General features: G+C 47.2%; 1 protein-coding gene across 1 annotated transcript; it reads left to right on the forward strand.

Moving 5' to 3' along the window:
• The first annotated feature begins 1,551 nt into the window (after nucleotides 1–1,551).
• Nucleotides 1,552–12,478, forward strand: CHRNA6 (cholinergic receptor nicotinic alpha 6 subunit). The gene is made up of 5 exons (XM_068970699.1): nucleotides 1,552–1,677; nucleotides 7,450–7,494; nucleotides 8,643–8,752; nucleotides 8,853–9,831; nucleotides 12,347–12,478. The coding sequence occupies exons 2-5, from the start codon at nucleotides 7,468–7,470 to the stop codon at nucleotides 12,476–12,478; spliced, it is 1,248 nt and encodes a 415-aa protein (XP_068826800.1). The 5' UTR covers nucleotides 1,552–1,677; nucleotides 7,450–7,467.
• Nucleotides 12,479–18,256: the final 5,778 nt, after the last annotated feature.

The raw sequence follows: 18,256 nt of genomic DNA on the forward strand, positions 1-18,256 counted from the left end.
TATCTTTATCATTATTAATAAAGATGGCAGGCAATGATGGTTTATGTCTAAAATTGTTCTTTCCTGTCTCAACAGATGGAACAAACTTATGGTTGCCTAGAGGAAGGGGGAGTTAGGGAGTTTGAGATGGACATATACACACAGCTGTATTTAAAATCGGTAACCAACAAGGATCTGCTGTCTAGCACATGGAGCTCTGCTCAGTGTTATGTGGCAGCCTGACGGGAGAGTTGTTTGGGGGAGAATGGGTACGTGTATATAGATGGCTGAGTCCCTTCGCTGTTCACCTGAAACTATCACAGCATTGTTAATCGGTTATACCCCAACACAGAATAAAAAATTCAAGAAAAAAATTGTTCTCTCCTGCTGAAATCTCAATGTTTCCATGGTTCCAAATGCATTTGGCAAAGAACAGTTTTTATTTAGCCGTGTAACAGCTACCATTCCATTTGCTTTTGCCTAGTAAGTTGTGCAACCCCTTAAATTTTTTTTTCTTTCAGGGCATAAATCCCTTTGGGAAATTTTAGCCTAATATCTCAGGTCTCAAATTTGACTTCTATGAGGAAAAATAGGAAAAGGGTATTAATGAGATGAATTATGTCAAATGAAGGCAAGTAACCTACATTTAATGCATTCTTGGGAGAATACAAAGAAATATGATTACGTTATAGTCTGAAACTGAATGACTGAAAGAGCTATTGCTTAAGAACTTTGGGGGTTCTTTAAAAAACATTTCCAGCAAAATTTCCCTTAGAAACTTTGCACTCTCACACATCTCCAAGGTAATTGAAGTTGAAAGTTGATTTTTAAAAGGAGGAGGGCTTAAGACCTTGATAAACTTGATAGCTATTTGAGTTTGTTCGATGAAGTTGCCCCAGCTACACACCCTTCTGGTTGTAGAAACAAAGGCCAGTCAGATCAGTCCTTTGTCAAGAAAGAGCAGGACTTTTTTTTTTTTTTAATTTAATTCATGAATTAATTTTTGGCTGTGCTGGGTCCTCACTGCTGTGGGTGGGCTTGCTCTAACTGTGGGGCTTCTCAGTGGCTTCTCCTGGTGTGGAGCACAGACTCTAGGGCTCACAGGCTTCAGGAGTCGTAGTACACTGGCCTAGTTACCTCGCGGCATGTGGGATCTTCCTGGACCAGGGATTGAACCCATGTCCCCAGGATGGAACCCACGTCCCCTGCATTGTCAGGAAGTCTTACCGTTACACTGGACCACCAGGGAAGTTCAGGACTGTAGTTACTAGATCAGCGAGCCGGTGAGTTCTGTTCAGTGATGGAGCCGGCCACCCACTTGGAAGCGCTCTTCCCAGCATCACTTTGTTCACCCTCTCACCAGTCCTGAGACGCAGGCCCTAATCTTGACATCTCCATGACAAAGGCAAGGAGCCTGGCCAAGAGGGCCAGGTGACCAGGTGACGGTGTCCCGGGGGCCGCTGATGCCCATGCCTGCCTCCTGGGGAGGGAAGGCCCTGGAACCTCCCCATGGGCATGCTCTCTGCTTCTCTAACTCCTCCCTCTGTTTGGCCCAAAGGCTGTGCAGGCTGCGCATCGGAGGAGAGGCTCTTTCACAAGCTGTTCGCTCATTATAACCAGTTCATCAGGCCCGTGGAGAACGTTTCCGACCCGATCACCGTGTATTTTGAAGTGGCCATCACACAGCTGGCCAATGTGGTAAGTGCGAGGGGGTCACCATGTACCACGTGGCCTCAAGGGGCTCCAACTCTGAGGGGTCCGAGCAATTGCCACTCACTGCACGGGGGTAAATAAAGGGATTTAAAGGAATTCTCTGGCAATCCAGTGGGCAGTACTCCATGTTGGACTCCAAGGGCCCAGGTTTGATCTCAGGTCGGGAAACTAAGATCCCACAAGCCATGTGGCTCAGCAAAAAAAAAAAAGCAAAAACTTAAAAAAAAAAAAAAAGAACCAACAAGAATCTACGAAGTACCGGCCTTTCAAAGCTGGCCCATTGCAAGGGGTCCACTCCCCCAAGGATGCTGTCATTATTTCTGTTTAGTTCAGTTCAGTTACTCAGTCATGTCCGACTCTTTGTAACCCCATGGACAGCAGCAGGCCAGGCCTCCCTGTCCATCACCAACTCCCAGAGTCTACTCAAACTCATGTCCATTGAGTGATGCCATCCAACTATCCCATCCTCTGTCATCCCCTTCTCCTCCCGCTTTTAATCTTTCCCAGCATCAGGGTCTTTTCAAATGAGTCAGTTCTTTGCAACAGGTGGCCAGAGTATTGGAGTTTCAGCTTTAGCATCAGTCCTTCCAATGAATATTCAGGAGTGATTTCTTTTAGGATGGACTGGTTGGATCTTCTTGCAGTCTAAGGGACTCTCAAGAGTCTTCCCCAACACCACAGTTCAAAAGCATCTCAGTCCTTCGGCACTCAGCTTTCTTTATGGTCCAACTCTCACATCCATACATGACTACTGGAAAACCATAGCTTTGGCTAGATGGACCTTTGTTGGCAAAGTAATATATTTGTATCTGTTAAGGTAGTGTATCTCTGGGAATGTTCTCAGAACCAGTTTATGAAGCCAAGAGGCGAAGGGGGGCAGTTGAAGGGGGAATACAAAAGGAGTTGACTTCATCGTGCACTTATTACGTACCAGTGTCTACACTTTGTGGCTGTCCTTTGCATCTTATAGCTGGGGAGAGAGCAGCTGAGGTCAGCCACGTTCCCAGTGACACATGATTACAGATGGCAGCACTGCAGCTCAGTCAAGCCTGTTTAACCCCAACACTCATGCCTGTTTTACTCTACAGATGAATTGCTCTAAGTCTCCTGTGTTACGGAATAAAGAAAAAGTTCACTTTCTTTTATACAGGGTTCCATCAAGTCCTGAGAAGCAGATGGCTGTTTGGAGGTCTTCATTTAAATTAATTGGTACCCTGTTCAAGGACAGGGAGGATGAGAGTTCTTTGTTTTGAACAATCTTGGCACCTAGGTGCTGGCAGAGGAGGTGTGGGGCCTGGTGCCCCAGTACCGGGTGGGTTCTGGACTCCAAGGCGTGGCAGGGGCAGGCTGGCCCGAGGCTATGGACGTGGACCAAATTCTAGGAATAGGCAGGCTCCTGAGGGGCATGCGAAGCATCTGTGAGACGGTGGTGTGCAGACAGACGGCACATGGATGGGGGTGGGGAGGCAGCCGCAGACAGAGGAGCCCTCCTTCTGCTCAGCTTTGCTTGGGAGAAACGGTGGTGGCTCCAGGCGTGCCTAGGGGGAAGGCCTCAGATAAGGATCTGAAGTCTTGGGCCCACCCACCATGTTTCTCCAGCCCGTGCTTCCCAGGGGGCCGGGCTGACCCTGGCCCATCCTCTGGCTTCTGGCCCAGATTGGAAGTGTGTATACGCCGGTAAACACTGATTTTAAAAAAATCAGCCAGATGTTTTCTCCCACCTAGATGGGACCACTCATTTTTATTTTTTTAAATTAGCATTGAGCCCATTGGTCCCTTTTTTAAAAATAATTTTATGCACTTATTTATTTTGGGCTGTGCTAGATAAACTTATTCACTTAGGCTTCATTGCTGCTCGAGCTTTTCTCTAGCTGTGGCTAGCAGGGGCTACTCTAGTTATGGTGCGAGGGCTTCTCAGGGAGTGGTTTCTCTGTTGCGGAGCACGGGCTCTAGAGTGACTCAGCTTCAGCAGCTGTGGCTCACGGGCTCTGGAGCACAGACTAGGTAGTTGCAGCGCATGGGCTTAGTTGCTCCACAGCTTGTGGGATCTTCCCTGATCAGGCATCAAACCCATGTCTCCCGCACTGGCAAGTGGATTCTTTACCACTGAGCCACCAGGGAAGCCTCTGCTCATTTCTTTAATGTTACAATGTTGTATTAATTTCTGTTGTACAGCAAAGTGATTCAGTTAGATATATATAATATATATACATTAAAAAAAATTATTTTCCACTATGGTTTATCATAGGATATTGTGCTATACAGTAGAACCTGTTGTTCATTCATTCTATATTGAATAAATTACTTCTGCTAGCCCCAACTTCCCACTTTCTCATTTCTAATGTAAGCATTTAGCTACCAATTTTATTCTCAGAACGGTTTTTATCTGTGTCCCTCATATTCTGATGTCTTATGGTCTTGTTCCCACTCAGTTTTATGTATTTTAAAAGCTTCCCTTTGAGACCTTCTCTTTGACTCATGGCTTATTTAGAAATTTAATTTCCATGGATTTAGAGACTTTCCTGTTGTCTTTTTGTTATTGATATTTAGTTTGATTCCATTATGGTAAGAAGCACACTATGATTCCAACTTTTTAAAATTTTTGAGGTCTGTTCGATGGCTCATGATAAGGATATGATCTATCTTGGTTAACAGTCCATTCGTGCTTGGAAAAGGGTGTGTTCTGCTGTTTTTGAGTGGCGTGTCTGTATACATCGATTAGATCCTGTTGTTCAGATTTTCCCTATTTTTGCTGATTTCTGTCAAGTAATTCTATTGGTTGCTGGGAATCTCTAACTGTAACTGGGGATTTATCTGTTTCTTCTTGCAGCTCTATCAGTTTCTGTTTCATATAATTCTGTTTTCGGTGCATACAGTTAGGATCATTATGTCTTCCTATGGGATTACATCTTCTGTCATTACTTAATGCCCCTTTGTCTTTAGAAATTTTTTTCCTCTGAGTTACTTTGTCCGATATTACTATCACAGTCCTAATTAGCATTTTGGAGGCCACCTGTTCTCATGCGGAGCACCGGAAGTCCCTGTGGGCCATAGGCATGGTCGCCACTGAGTCGTGGTGAGGCCTGGGGGTGACTATGAGGCAATAAAGCCCAGGCATGCAATTACCAACTCCCTTCTAGAAGATTCTAGGCCATATGCTGCTGTTTGAGCCTCACGCTTGGCCTTAGAGCACCAGAGAGCTCTACACAGAAGGCTGTTTGCTGCTGCAAGGAATGACCTTGGCTGCAAAGTTTACTGACTGAAGGATCTTCAGAGTAGGAGTGTTTCTACGGCCCCCTCCGACCATGGAGCCCGGACAGAGCCCCTGGCCTGTGTTTTTGGTGGCCTGGCATACCTGAAATGACAAACCGGAAGGCTTTCAAAACGTAGCCCACCTGGCCTTTCTGATCTCAGCCTCTAAACCTGTTGCTGCTGCTTCAGAATCAAGTCCACCTGAAATTGTAATTCCAATTCTTTAATTCAATCAAGGTGTCAACTCACTTATTTTCCCAAGAGAGAGACACAGGGTGATGGTTCCAAGAATGGGGGGTGGCACTGTGGGGTCTTGGACCTCCTTCGCCTGCACTGTGGGGTCTTGGACCTCCTTCGCCTGCACTGTCTGATAGCAGTTCCCATGGCCGTTGGTGTGGTCTGACACTGGATGGAGAATGAGATTTCCCGACCAGGTCCTCATCCATAAATTTGGCTGACATCTCTGGGGATGTCTACCCTCCATGAAACAGGTCCACACCACCTGGAGCTCTGCCAGGCTGTGGAAGTACAGATGGGGAGAAGGGATACTGGATGCTATTGCCAGCTGATTTTAATCCTCTGAACACAGCGTTCTAGCTCACAGTGTGCTCTGGTTCTCTGAACAGTATATTCGTGGACAGAGAGGAAGAGTCTTTGGAAGATGTTTATAACTGTTACCTCTGAGAGCTTTCTGGGCTGCAGAGCTAGTCTGCTCCCAACTGATAGCCGACGGATTTATTGACAAGGCCCCTGCTGGAATCTGCAGGTCACAAGGTGACCCTCCTATGAACAGAAGGCACTGTCCTTAGACGTGGGTAACTGTAAAGTCATGGACAAGCATAGTCCATTTCTTTGCCTGCTCTGACCAATAGAAAGCCATTAAGGAAACTCTTTTGAAAATCCTGGGGCTTACCGTGACTTGACACAAACCTCTTTGGAGAAGGAAGCTGATGAGGTCTCCAGGGAGCGTTTTCTGGGGGCCGTGGAGAACTGCAGAGCAGCTCAGCGAACCCCAGTGGGCTGGGGTGCAATGCGGCTGCGGCTCCCTGAGCTGTGAGCTGTTCTCTCTGGAAGGTGCTCATGCATCTGGGCAGAAACGTTGGTAGGTGCTGGGAACCCACTGCTGCGCTAGTGACCATCAACAGCCTCCTAGCATTGCACTGTGAGGCCGCTGAAGGTTCTGGATGTGTCTTCAGTATCTACTTCACTGGGAGGTGGTAGCTACTTAGGAGCACATTACATTTGGGATGTCAGCCTGGAATGCATTTCTTCCAGAGAGCTCCGTGACCCTCTGCAGGTCATTTAGGTACTTACTTAAACCATCTCCTCAGAGAAGCCTTCCTGCTTCACCCCGTTTAAAAGGAATGTGTATGCACGTGCGCACACACACACACACACACACACACCACTCAACCCCTCTTTATTTTTTCCCATTAGACTTATCACTGCCCTACATTATGTGTGTGTGTATTGCTCAGTTGTGTCTGACTGTTTGTGACCCCATGGACTGTAGCCCGCCAGGCTCCCGTGTCCATGGGGATTCTCCAGACAAGAACACTGATGGGTTGCCATTCCCTTCTCCAGGGGATCTTTCCAACTCAGGGATCGAACATGGGTCTCCTGCATTGCAGGCGGATTCTTTACCATCTGAGCCACCAGGGAAGCGTCTTACATTGTATCATATATCTATTTTTGATTTTCTGTCTCCTCAGCTAAAAGCTTAGATACACACGTGTCTGTTAGTCACTTAGTTGTGTCCGACTCTTTGCATGGACTGTAGCCCACCAGGCGCCTCTGTCCATGGGATTTCCCAGGCAAGAATACTGGAGTGGGTTGCCATTCCCTTCTCCATTAGACACACGTAGGTAGGGGTACTTTCCAATCCTGGTGATTTCTGTAACCCCAGCATTTGTAGAGCACATAGTAGGTACTCAATAAATATTTGTTAATGAATGAGTGAAGCAATCTGCAGTGGCTTGGGCGGGAGTGAGAGATGTGTAGTGGGGAGTGGCAGGATCTAGCTGGAAGGCTCCGTGGTGAGCTGAGCTGACACTTTGAGGAGTGGCTGGACTCAGGACTGAGAGCCTAGAGGGTGCTGGGGCAGAGCTGGGGAAGAAGATCATGAAAACAGTGATGCCCCCCACCATCTGCTGAATGTCCCCTCCCTCCTCCCACTCTCCATTCTCTCCCTTCTTTTCTTTCATGAGATCAGAAGGCTTTGTGGGCTGCAGAGGTCAGAAAGCCTTCACAGAAAAAGTGAAGCTTCAATCAGATTTGAAAGACAGTAGTAAAGCCACATTTCCTTTCGAAGTCAACAGGGTGGGGACCAGTGTGGAAATATTGTATTTTTGGTTGGTTTTTATAAGTTGCCTGTTCAGTCTTCTTTGTTTTCCTCCATTAGCATGAACTCAGCTCAGCTCCTTTTAGTTGTGATTTTTGCTCTAAGATTCACTTCTCTTAGCAGGTACATTTGAGGCTAAAAAAAGCATTGTTTCCCCTTCCCAGGATGAAGTAAACCAGATCATGGAAACCAACTTGTGGCTACGTCACGTATGTGTCTATGTCATTTACTCTTCTCTGGGAACTATGTCACTGACATGCCAGTTCAATAATGTCCAGGGGATAAAATCCACTAGCGCCCGCTTTCCATCTCCAGTTTATGACAGAGTATAAAATATTGTCTATCTCCAGAGCCCAAAGCTCAATCTGGCAACAGCTGCCTGGCTGCAAGCTTCAGGGGCAGAACCTAGGGATAAAGTTCTCACCGACTCTGTCCTTTGAAGGTTTCTGCTCTTGGGTCTCCGATTTTCGTTTGTATCTTGAGCTCCAGAGCCAGATGCTTACCCACTCTTTGATTCTGCTGTGGCTTAGATTTCCACTATTTGGTTTAATCAGTCATGCCATCTTATTCTTCCTTTTGCTCTTAATCTTTTGTGCAGATTTTGTAATAAACCTATCATCCTAGTATCTTTTTATTATTAGAGACGGATTGCTACTAGAGATTGAACATAGTGTATGGAACTTGGACACTGAGTCTATAAACTTGACCAGCTAATCAATAATCAATAGATACATATCTAATATCCAGTGGATAACCTGTTTTTGCCCCAATCAGCTCAACCACCTTGTTCCCCTTGAGTTTAATCCACCAGCTTTTGGTAGAAACCAAAGTAAAGTGAAAGTCGCTCAGTCATGTCCGACTCTTTGCGACCCCATGGACTATACAGTCCATGGAATTCTCCAGGCCAGAATACTGGAGTGGGTAGCCTTTCCCTTCTTCAGGGGATCTTCCCAACTCAGGGATCGAACCCAGGTCTCCCACATTGCAGGTGGATTCTTTACCAGCTGAGCCACCAGGGAAGCCCAAGAATACTGGAGTGGGCAGCCTATCCCTTCTCCAGGGGATCTTCCCAACTCAGGAATCAAACCAGGGTCTCCTGCACTGTGCATTTCCACATTCCAAGGACTATGTTCAAGCTCTAGTAACAATCCACTTCTAATAGTAAAAGATTGTATGATGATAGGTTTCTTGCAAAATCTGCGTGAAAGATTAAGAGCAAAAGGAAGAGTTAGATGGAATGACTGATTAAACCATGTACTCTCCAAATAAAAACCTTTTCAAAAAACTGTTGAGCCAATATAGAATTAACATTAGAAGAAAGTGAACAATTTTTAAACCTGACTCCTATTTCCTTCAGATCTGGAATGATTATAAACTGCGTTGGGACCCCACGGAATATGACGGCATTGAGACTCTCCGTGTTCCCGCCGAGATGATCTGGAAGCCCGACATCGTTCTCTACAACAAGTATGTGCACCCGACAGCCAGTCTTTTTCCGAAGCTGCCTTTGGCGCAGGCGGACCCGAAGCACGGGGGAGTCGCTAACAGTGTCTGGTTTACTTTGCAGTGCGGTCGGCAACTTCCAAGTCGAAGGCAAGACAAAAGCTCTTCTTAAATACGATGGCATGATCACCTGGACTCCACCAGCGATTTTTAAGAGTTCCTGTCCTATGGACATCACTTTTTTCCCTTTTGACCATCAAAATTGTTCCCTGAAATTTGGTTCCTGGACTTACGACAAAGCTGAAATTGACCTTCTCATCGTTGGCTCTCAAGTGGACATGAATGAGTTTTGGGAGAACAGTGAGTGGGAAATTGTCGACGCTTCTGGCTACAAGCATGACATCAAGTACAACTGTTGTGAAGAGATATACACAGACATCACCTACTCCTTCTATATCAGGAGGCTCCCGATGTTTTACACCATTAATCTGATCATCCCCTGCCTCTTTATCTCATTCCTCACTGTGCTGGTCTTCTACCTCCCTTCTGACTGTGGTGAAAAGGTGACGCTTTGCATTTCAGTGCTGCTTTCTCTGACTGTGTTTTTGCTGGTGATCACAGAAACCATCCCGTCCACGTCTCTCGTGATCCCCCTGGTGGGCGAATACCTGCTGTTCACCATGATCTTCGTCACCCTGTCCATCGTGGTGACGGTGTTTGTGCTGAACATCCACTATCGCACCCCGACCACTCACAACATGCCCACGTGGGTGAAGGCGGTCTTCCTCCGGCTGTTACCCCAGATCCTGATGATGAAGAGGCCTCTGGACAAGATGAAGGAGGCAGGAGCTGATAGAAACCCCAAAGGAGTCTCCAGCAGGCCTGCCAAAGTCAAGTTTGAGCACCGCAAAGAGCCCAGACTTCTTAAAGAATGCTGCCACTGTCACAGATCCGGTGGACCTGCCACCAGCAAGAGAAGATCAAGTCATCAGCCTTTACAGTGGACGGCTGAAAATTCGGAGCTCTCGCCTGAAGTCGAAGACGTCATCGATAGTGTTCACTTCATAGCGGAAAACATGAAGAACCAAAATGAAACGAAGGAGGTAAATGCGTGAGCCCTCTAGCCCGTCCGCCCGCGGCAGTCCTAGGGGCCCTGCGCAGAACCCTAGTCAGAGCTCCAGTGTCAGTTCTGTTTGCAAGACAGTCAGAGAGTGGGTGCCCTGAGATCCAGCTCTGTGAGGCTGCAGTTATGGGTGAACTGCCCTGGTGAAGGGATGGAGTAAGGGGAAGCCTCAGAGCAAATCTTCGCCTCCAGAAATGTCAACTCAAGTGCAATCTGCTTAAAATAAACACTCAGGGAAGTCTTGGTTTAGTTAGACTGAGAGCCCCTGCTTAAGGAAGGCTGGCAGAAGGAAGAGCCAGCCTAGGGACAGGACGGAATGCTGCAGCTCCAATCACACTCACTAGACCTGATGCGGATGCAGGTGCTGGTTGAATGAGCTTCGGGGATACTTTTAGCTTCAACTCAGTTGGCTCCTGCTGCCCAGGGCCTAACTATAGCAGGACAGGCCTCCCCATCCTCCAGAGACAGAGAGCTCAAGAAATGTATGCCAACTTTCCATCCCATCACGATGACTAGCTAGGCGCCTCTGGAAACTCATGCCAGGGGTCTGGGTCTGACCTGATGGCAGCTGCCAGCATCCATATCTCCTAACGAAAGGACATTGCAGACCTGAAGTCTGCCCATTGGTGCCAGGGAGGACAGTGAGTGCGTGTCACACAGGTGGAGGGGGGTTTGTATCAGCAGCAGGTGAGCCTGGGACTCCCTTCTGTGAGGACCCTTCGTCAAACCTAGGGGACAGTTGCTCGGACTTCAGCACCACCCGGTAGGGCTCTTGGAGGTTGGGAACAGGAAGGGCAGGAGAAGTCTAAGGAACTCTCCACACTAGAGTGATGCCAGGGTCTAGAGGGCTGCTGGCTCCTGCTGGGGGCCCATCATCCTGCAGGGCTTATCCCCCACCCTCTGCTCCCTCAAACCCAGTTCCTGGACTTGCCGCAGGGTCAGGAGGTTCCATGGTGCTTATGACAAGAGTGGGTGAAAAATGTCCCACTCTACCAGTTAACAATGGATGCTGCAGCCGTCAAGGCTTCAGTCACTGCCGTCAACCCCAGCTGTGCACCCTGAGGGGCCTCAGGATGGAGAAAGTGGGATACTGGCCCTAGACAGTTAAGGTGCACATCCAAGGAATGATTTCCGTAGGCCCAGACTCTTGCCTCTTGCCACCTATAGAAAAGCAGTAAATTCATTACCTTGAGATGCCTGATTTTCCTTAATTAATAGTAATCTTTTTAAAAACTTAAAAAACAATTGAAGGATAGCTGATTTACAACGTTGCGCTAGTTTCTGCTGTACAGCAAAGTGACTCAGTTAAACAGATATCTATATACATTCTTTTTAAGTATTCTTTTCCATTACGGTTTATCCCAAGAGATTGGGTAGGGAGGAGCCAGGATATATAGGAGGTTTTGCAACAAAAACTAGGCAGTTGAAACATCAAAGGATGACTGTGGCAGTCAAATGCAGCAGAATGTTCTGCAACATCATCTGGTATTCTGACTACCTGGTCTTTGTTGCAAACGTGAACATGAACGTGAAGTCGCTCAGTCGTGTCCGACTCTTTGCGACCCCATGGACTGTAGCCTACCAGGCTCCTCGGTCCGTGGGATTTTTCAGGCAATAGTACTGGAGTGGATTGCCATTTCCTTCTCCAGGGAATCTTCCCAACCCAGGGAACGAACCCGAGTCTCCCACATCATAGACAGACGCTTTACCGTCTGCGATCTCAGCCAAAAGGCCAATCTCCTTATTATCCTGGCCCCTCCCTTACCTCTTCAGGGCAGTCCCTCAGAGCGATCTCAGAGGCTGCCTCCCAGGCTTGAAGTCCTCAGAAAATCCACCGAATAAAACATAACTCTCGAGGGGGGGGGGAGGGAGGCTCAAGAGGGAGAGGCTTACATTTATATAATTATGAGTGATTCGAGTTGCTGGACGCCAGAAACCAACACAATATTGTAAAGCAATTTTCCTCCAATTAAAAATAAATTAATTCTCAACTTTCAGGTTGTGCTTTTTTCTCAGTTGATGCAAGAATGGAGCAATCTGAGCAGCTCTTTCATTGCTGCTACTTGCAGCCAGGCTGGAGAAGGGAATGGCAACCCACTCCGGTGTTTTTGCCTGGAAAATCCCACAGACAGAGGAGGCTGACGGGCTACAGTCCACGGGGTCGCAGAGTCAGACTTGACTGAACGACCTACACACACACACACACACACACACACACACTTGCAGTCAGGAGAAGCCCTGTGTGTCCTGCGGGAGCCTGCTGACTGCAGCCTTCTGCCCCAGGACTGATGGCGCACACGCACCCTCCATCTGCAGGCAAACGGTTGTTCTCTGTGTGCACTACGGAGGAGACACGGGTTAACCAGAATCGTAGGGATACTTGCTTTAAAAATTGTGAGTGAATCTTCTGTGCAAAGGAGGCAGCTTTTATTTGAAATAGAGCTTATCTCCCATGGTTTTCAGTTTTTACAGATGCTTGACGTTTTACCTTTCAGGTAGAGGACGACTGGAAGTACGTGGCCATGGTGGTGGACAGGGTGTTCCTGTGGGTGTTTATAATCGTCTGTGTGTTTGGAACTGCAGGGCTGTTTCTCCAGCCGCTCCTGGGGAACACAGGGCATTCGTAAGGATGGATTTTCCTTTCATCTTCAGAAATGTACAGACGCTGTGTTTATTCCCCCATCACCAGGAAATGGAAAGAAAACTTCCCACCAGGTCCCCATCTAGATAGAAAAAGAGGGCCTTACTGCCAATGACAAGCCTGGATGGCCCTCCCTTGGGCGTGCAGAGGGGTGCTTTAAGACCCCAGGGTGTGGGACCTGATACCGGAGCCCAGAGCTGGCAGCCCCCGCAGGCTTCTCTTGTCTGTACACATTTGGCTTCCAGGGACATGATTGACCCACAGTCCAGCAGTCCAGTGAGACATGGAATCAATGTTGAGCCATGCTAAGAGGTGTTCTTCTGCTTCTCCGGTTTATATACTTCTCAGTATAACGACACCTGCCAGACATGCAACTTTGGATCTTGGACTTGCTGACGCCGGCAGCACCCGTGACCTTGTGTGCGCTTGCTTTCTCGTGCTTGTCTCTGTGACGTGGAGCCCACGCTGCGGCATCATTTGACACAGTAATTGGTAAAAAGGAACAGCAGGTAGTCGGTCTACCCTTTGAAAGAAATCTTATTGAAGTAGGGTTGATTTTTAATGTCGTGTGAGTTTCTGCTAGACAGCAAAGTGACTCGGTTATACACACACACACACACACACACACACACACACACACATCTGTTCTTTTGCAGATCCTTTTCCATTATGGTTTATTGTCGGATATGAATATAGCTCCCTGTGATGTACAGTAGGACCTTGTTTACCCATTCTATATATACTCCATTTGCTAATCCCAACTCCCAGTTCTCCCCTCCCCTCCCACCGTTCCCCTGTATGTAATTCGATTCATCTGGCAAGAGACTTCAGCGGTGACCAGCACTGTGGGAGGCATGCCGTGGACTCAGAAATAGGCTCTGTCCACACACAGAGCTTTTTAGGAAAAGTCGTAAACACGGAGATCTCCAGGGCCAGGGGTCACGCGGGGAATGTGACCAGAGCAATGCAGAGCATGGTGAGCTCTGGCTGGCAGACCTGGAGCCACCTTTGCTGTGGGTCCAAACGGTATCTCTCCTCCTTAGCCGTCTCCACTTGCTCTGCGTAGCTGAGACTGAAAATAAACGTGTTTCTTCTCGAAGGAATGGTGATCTTGTATCTTTCGGGGTGTTTCCTTTCTGTGAGAGGGAGAACCTTGGATATTCTGTTTTATTCTACTCTCACTTATTATTTTATGTTTTGTGTACACTTATCATAACAATTTTAAAGATGCATTTTAAAGTAGAAAAAAAAAAAACTACCCTGACTCAGGAACTAATTTCATTTTGCCTTTTCCATTGGAGTCCCTGTCTAAAGGCACACGTAATTGGACACCTCAGATCTACCTTTTGGTTTTATATTTTGCTATTTTCTCAACATCATGTCAGCAGCCTTTCTCCGTGATGGTGTGCAGTCTTGAAGTACAATTTTTGTGATTGCATAACCTCTGTTGTGTTGGTACACTACAGCTTCTATTTCTGATATCCACCAGGGTTCTTGACCTTCTCTTAATCAATGGAAATTGATGGGAGGCCGGACGAGAAATTCGGGCAAGGCTTTATTGAGGTTTCTGTGGCTGAGGAGGGAGTGCAAACCAGCATCAGGCCCCCGGCTCGCTCCTGGAGGCGCTCCGGGCACCCGTGGGGTTCCAGGGTTGCTCCTGGTGGGGTGACTTCAGTGGTCTGCCCACCTCTTTGGCGGTGCTGAGTGCGGGGGCAGAGTACCCTGCTTTTGCTTCCAACTCTTCAGAAGTGTCAGTTGAGTTTCTGGTCTGTGTATCTTGTCCAGAATTGGCTCCAACGGCTCACGCACGCAGCTGGTTTTAGTCCCTTGTGTTTTGTTGCTGGAGGAGACGTTTGTCCAGGTGCCAGCCCTACAGCAAAGGGTCCCGGGTCCCAGCCTGACTCTTTACCTCGTGCCAGTTCTTCCGTGTCTACCTCATCCCGGGCCTTAAGGCCCGCTCTGGAACCCAAGGCACAGGTCACTCTGTTTGAAAGTCTTTTAACTCATCATGTCATGTGAGTAGAGCGCCTCTGTTTTATCACCTTTTTTTAAACGATTAAGCCAAATCACTATTTCCTGTCCTTGTTTAAAAGTTTTAATTGTGGTGAATACACATAACAAAGGGCACCTTCTAAACCATTCTCAAGTGTACAGTTCAGTGGAATTAACTAACATTAATTAACATTCCCACTGATATGCACCATCCATCCATCCCCAAAACACTTCATCTTGCAAAACTAAACTCTTGCAAAACTGCACCCATGAAGCAATACATTTTGAATTTTTTTTAAGGCGCCACCATGCTCTTTTCCATACCAGCTGCACCATTTTACATTCTCCCCACCAGTGCACAGGGGCTCTGTTTTCTCTACACCTTTATCAACATGTGTTGTTATTATTTTTTTAATAATAGCTTTTCTTTAATAACAGCCACCTAATGGGTATAAGGTAGTGTCTTGTGCTTTTGATTTGCTTTTCCCTGATGATTTGTGATGGTAAGCATCTTTTTATATACTCACTGGCCATTTGTCTATCTTGTCTGGAGAAATGTGTATTTAAGTCCTTTGTCCCTTTTAAGATCGGATTAGTTGCCCTTTTGTGGTTGTTGAGTTATAGGACTTTTTAAAATATATACTATATATTAACCCCTTGTCATATATAAAAATAAAACTTTAAGAACTGCATAACAGGAAGATGGGGGTGTTCTGTGATCCTTGGGGGGGCACTGGGGGGATCTTGTAACAAGCAAACAAACTAGCAACATACATTTAAAAATATGAAATAAGCACTTGAACAAAAGAAGGACCACAGCATGGAGGTGTCTTTGTGTATCTGACCGAAAGAATCAATGCCTTAGTGGCACGGAGCTCATGGATTATTTAGTGTGACTCTCTTTAGCTCAAGAGGCAGAGTGGCTTGCCTGTGATCACGTAGCTAACAAATTCAGCTCTCGAACTCACACCTCCCGACGCTTAAAACGTCTCCCTGCCCCTGGATAGTTCAGTCTCTTTCATGAGACAGAATCGAAAAAGACAGGAAATCAACTGACTTGTTCTGTCTCCTCCCCTCCCCATCCCCAGGTTCTCCCAAAGGCCAGGGAAAAGCTCTTCTCACTGTCAGCGAGTGTTAGTCACTCAGTCGTACCCGACTCTTTGCAACCCCGTGGACTGCAGCCAAACAGGCTCCTCCGTCCATGGGATTCTCCAGGCAAGAGTACTGGAGTGGGTTGCCATTTCCTTCTCCAGGGGATCTTTCCCAAGCCAGGGATCGAACACGGCTCTCACGCACCGCAGGCAGACTCTTTACCCCCTGAGCTGCCAGGGAAGCCCTGTCAGTAATCAGAAAGAAGAAAGCTTTGAATGCAAAGCAGGTAGCAAGAGGAAGCAGCAAATACTCTTAGTTTAGGGAGGTCAGGACTGTTGGGGTCCAAGCTTTCTGTAGCAGGGGCAAGGGACACAGATAACCTGCGGGTAGCATGTTCAGTCTTCAGAATGAGATCAGTCAGTGCTGAGCGGAATAGCAGACATTGTTGGGTTTTCAAGTCCCTGGTCCAAGTGAAGCACCCTGAGGGTTTTTTCCCTAACCGCCCTGTATGTTCATGCTTCCCTCGGCTGAGGAACGGAGACAGCGGGCAGAGGAGAGAAGCCTGGACATCAGCAGATGCTGAAGACCGACCACGAGGGGCCCACCCTGCAGGGTCTGCTTGCTGCCACCAGAGGCTGATTTGCCCCGGCTGGGCCCCACGTCCTTCTCATCACGCTAAATGTGGCCTGGGAAGCTTGATCTTCTGGTTTTTCAAGATAAACCAAAAATCCAGCTTTTTATATAAAATCTCCTAACTTTAAAATGTAGGCACTAAAGTAAGCAAACATTAAGTTTCTTTGTCAGCCAAACAAAAGCTGCCTGCAGGGCTGTGAGTGGGCAGCGCTTGGCCAAACACACCAGGGCTTGATCCCTGCTGTCGGGGGCAGTCAGGCAGGAAGGACAGAGTCTAGGGCAGGGAAGGGCCCAGAGGGGCGGAAGAGGTGGACTCGGGGACCTCGGTGTACCACCCAGTGGCCTAGAGAGCGTCTGTGTAGGCTGTCCCCTGGTCCGACGTCCAGAGGCCTGCAGGGTGCCTGTTGGGTGCAGCAGCGGGGGCAGGGAGATGAGGAAGGGGCACCTCCCCTTGCCCAGCCTGCTTTTGACTTGGAAACTATGATCTGAACCCTTTGGTGCTGCTAGAACTGCTATTGCACCCCTTACACACACACACTCCACACTCACCACACATACCCTAGTCACCACATCACACCCCCCACCCCCACCACACCCACTGACACCACTCACCACCCCCACCACACGTGACCTGAGCCACTCACCACCCCCACCACACTCCGCACACACCACCCACTTCCCACACTCCATAACCACCACACCTTTGCTCACAGGGCTGTTTAGAGGTGGCCCAAGTCAGTTTTCACAATGCGTCCCCTTCCCGCTGACTTCCCTGTGGGACTCCTTATTCTTCTGGCCCGAGCCTTCAGGGGCACATCTAATTCCAGGTTACTCTGCCCAGAGGTGTGACGATGCACACCAGTGGATGCTTTTGGTTTACCTAACATTAAGATTGTCCGTGAAACAAAGAAATAATGTTACTTTTATTTTCACTACTATTTTATTGACATATTAAATAGAAAGTCTTATTGAAAAGAAGGAAGGTATGTCAGGTTAAATATAAGTGGTAATCACCATGGCTATTAGTTAAACAAGTTCATTTTGATACATAATAGTAGGTGCTTCCAAGAAAAAATGATTACACTAAACAAACCCACCTACCTCAGCATAAAGATATTACTATTTGAAAATTATAGTGTTCTAATGTAGCTGGTTAGAGACCATTTTTAAAGGGACCAAAGTCACAGGTAAGGGTCTTTGTAACTTTGCTGGGTGTTATGGCCACAGGCTATCCTTCTAAAATTACCAGTAGATTAAGGTGGGCAGATCACGTTAATCCAGGCATTAGTTTTAACATGAATGATAAGACAGCTGGATAGCTGCTAAGTCGCTTCAGTCGTGTCCAACTCTGTGTGACTCCGTAGACGGCAGCCCACTAGGGTTACCCCCGTCCCTGGGATTCTCCAGGCAAGAACACTGGAGTGGGTTGCCATTTCCTTCTCCAATGCATGAAAGTGAAAAGTGAAAGTGAAGTCGCTCAGTTGTGCCCGACTCTTAGTGACCCCATAGACTGCAGCCTACCAGGCTCCTCCATCCATGGGATTCTCCAGGCAAGAGTACTGGAGTGGGGTGCCATCTCCCCTTATATGGTAAATAGGAACTATACACCATCATCTATGATGTATTCTGCCAACAATATTGAGCTAGATTATAGCAGTAACTTCCAATTTACAGGAAATACAGGACACAGAGGGAAAAGCTAACTGATACCAGAAGCGAGTAACCAGACAAATCCTAAAAGTGAGACATTCTTGGGGGAAACTGATCTACTCCCTTCAAGAAGTCAGTGACAAGAAAGAAATTAAAAGATTTAAAAGGCATAGCTCTACGGGTTGAATCCTACTTTAGACAAGCTAGTTCTTAATTTAGGCTATTCTTGAGATAGGCAAACTTCAATATGAAATTAATGATTCTTTTAAGTATGATCATAGCATTTTAGAACTTTTTTAATGTAAGAAAAGATTTCTTTAAGATGCATGCTGAAAATTACATGTGCACACACAGAGTTGGAAATATTGGGAGGGGCTGAGCAAGAATACAAGTTTGT

The sequence above is a fragment of the Capricornis sumatraensis genome, chromosome 4 (genome assembly GCF_032405125.1).
Source record: "Capricornis sumatraensis isolate serow.1 chromosome 4, serow.2, whole genome shotgun sequence".
Lineage (NCBI taxonomy): Eukaryota > Metazoa > Chordata > Mammalia > Artiodactyla > Bovidae > Capricornis > Capricornis sumatraensis.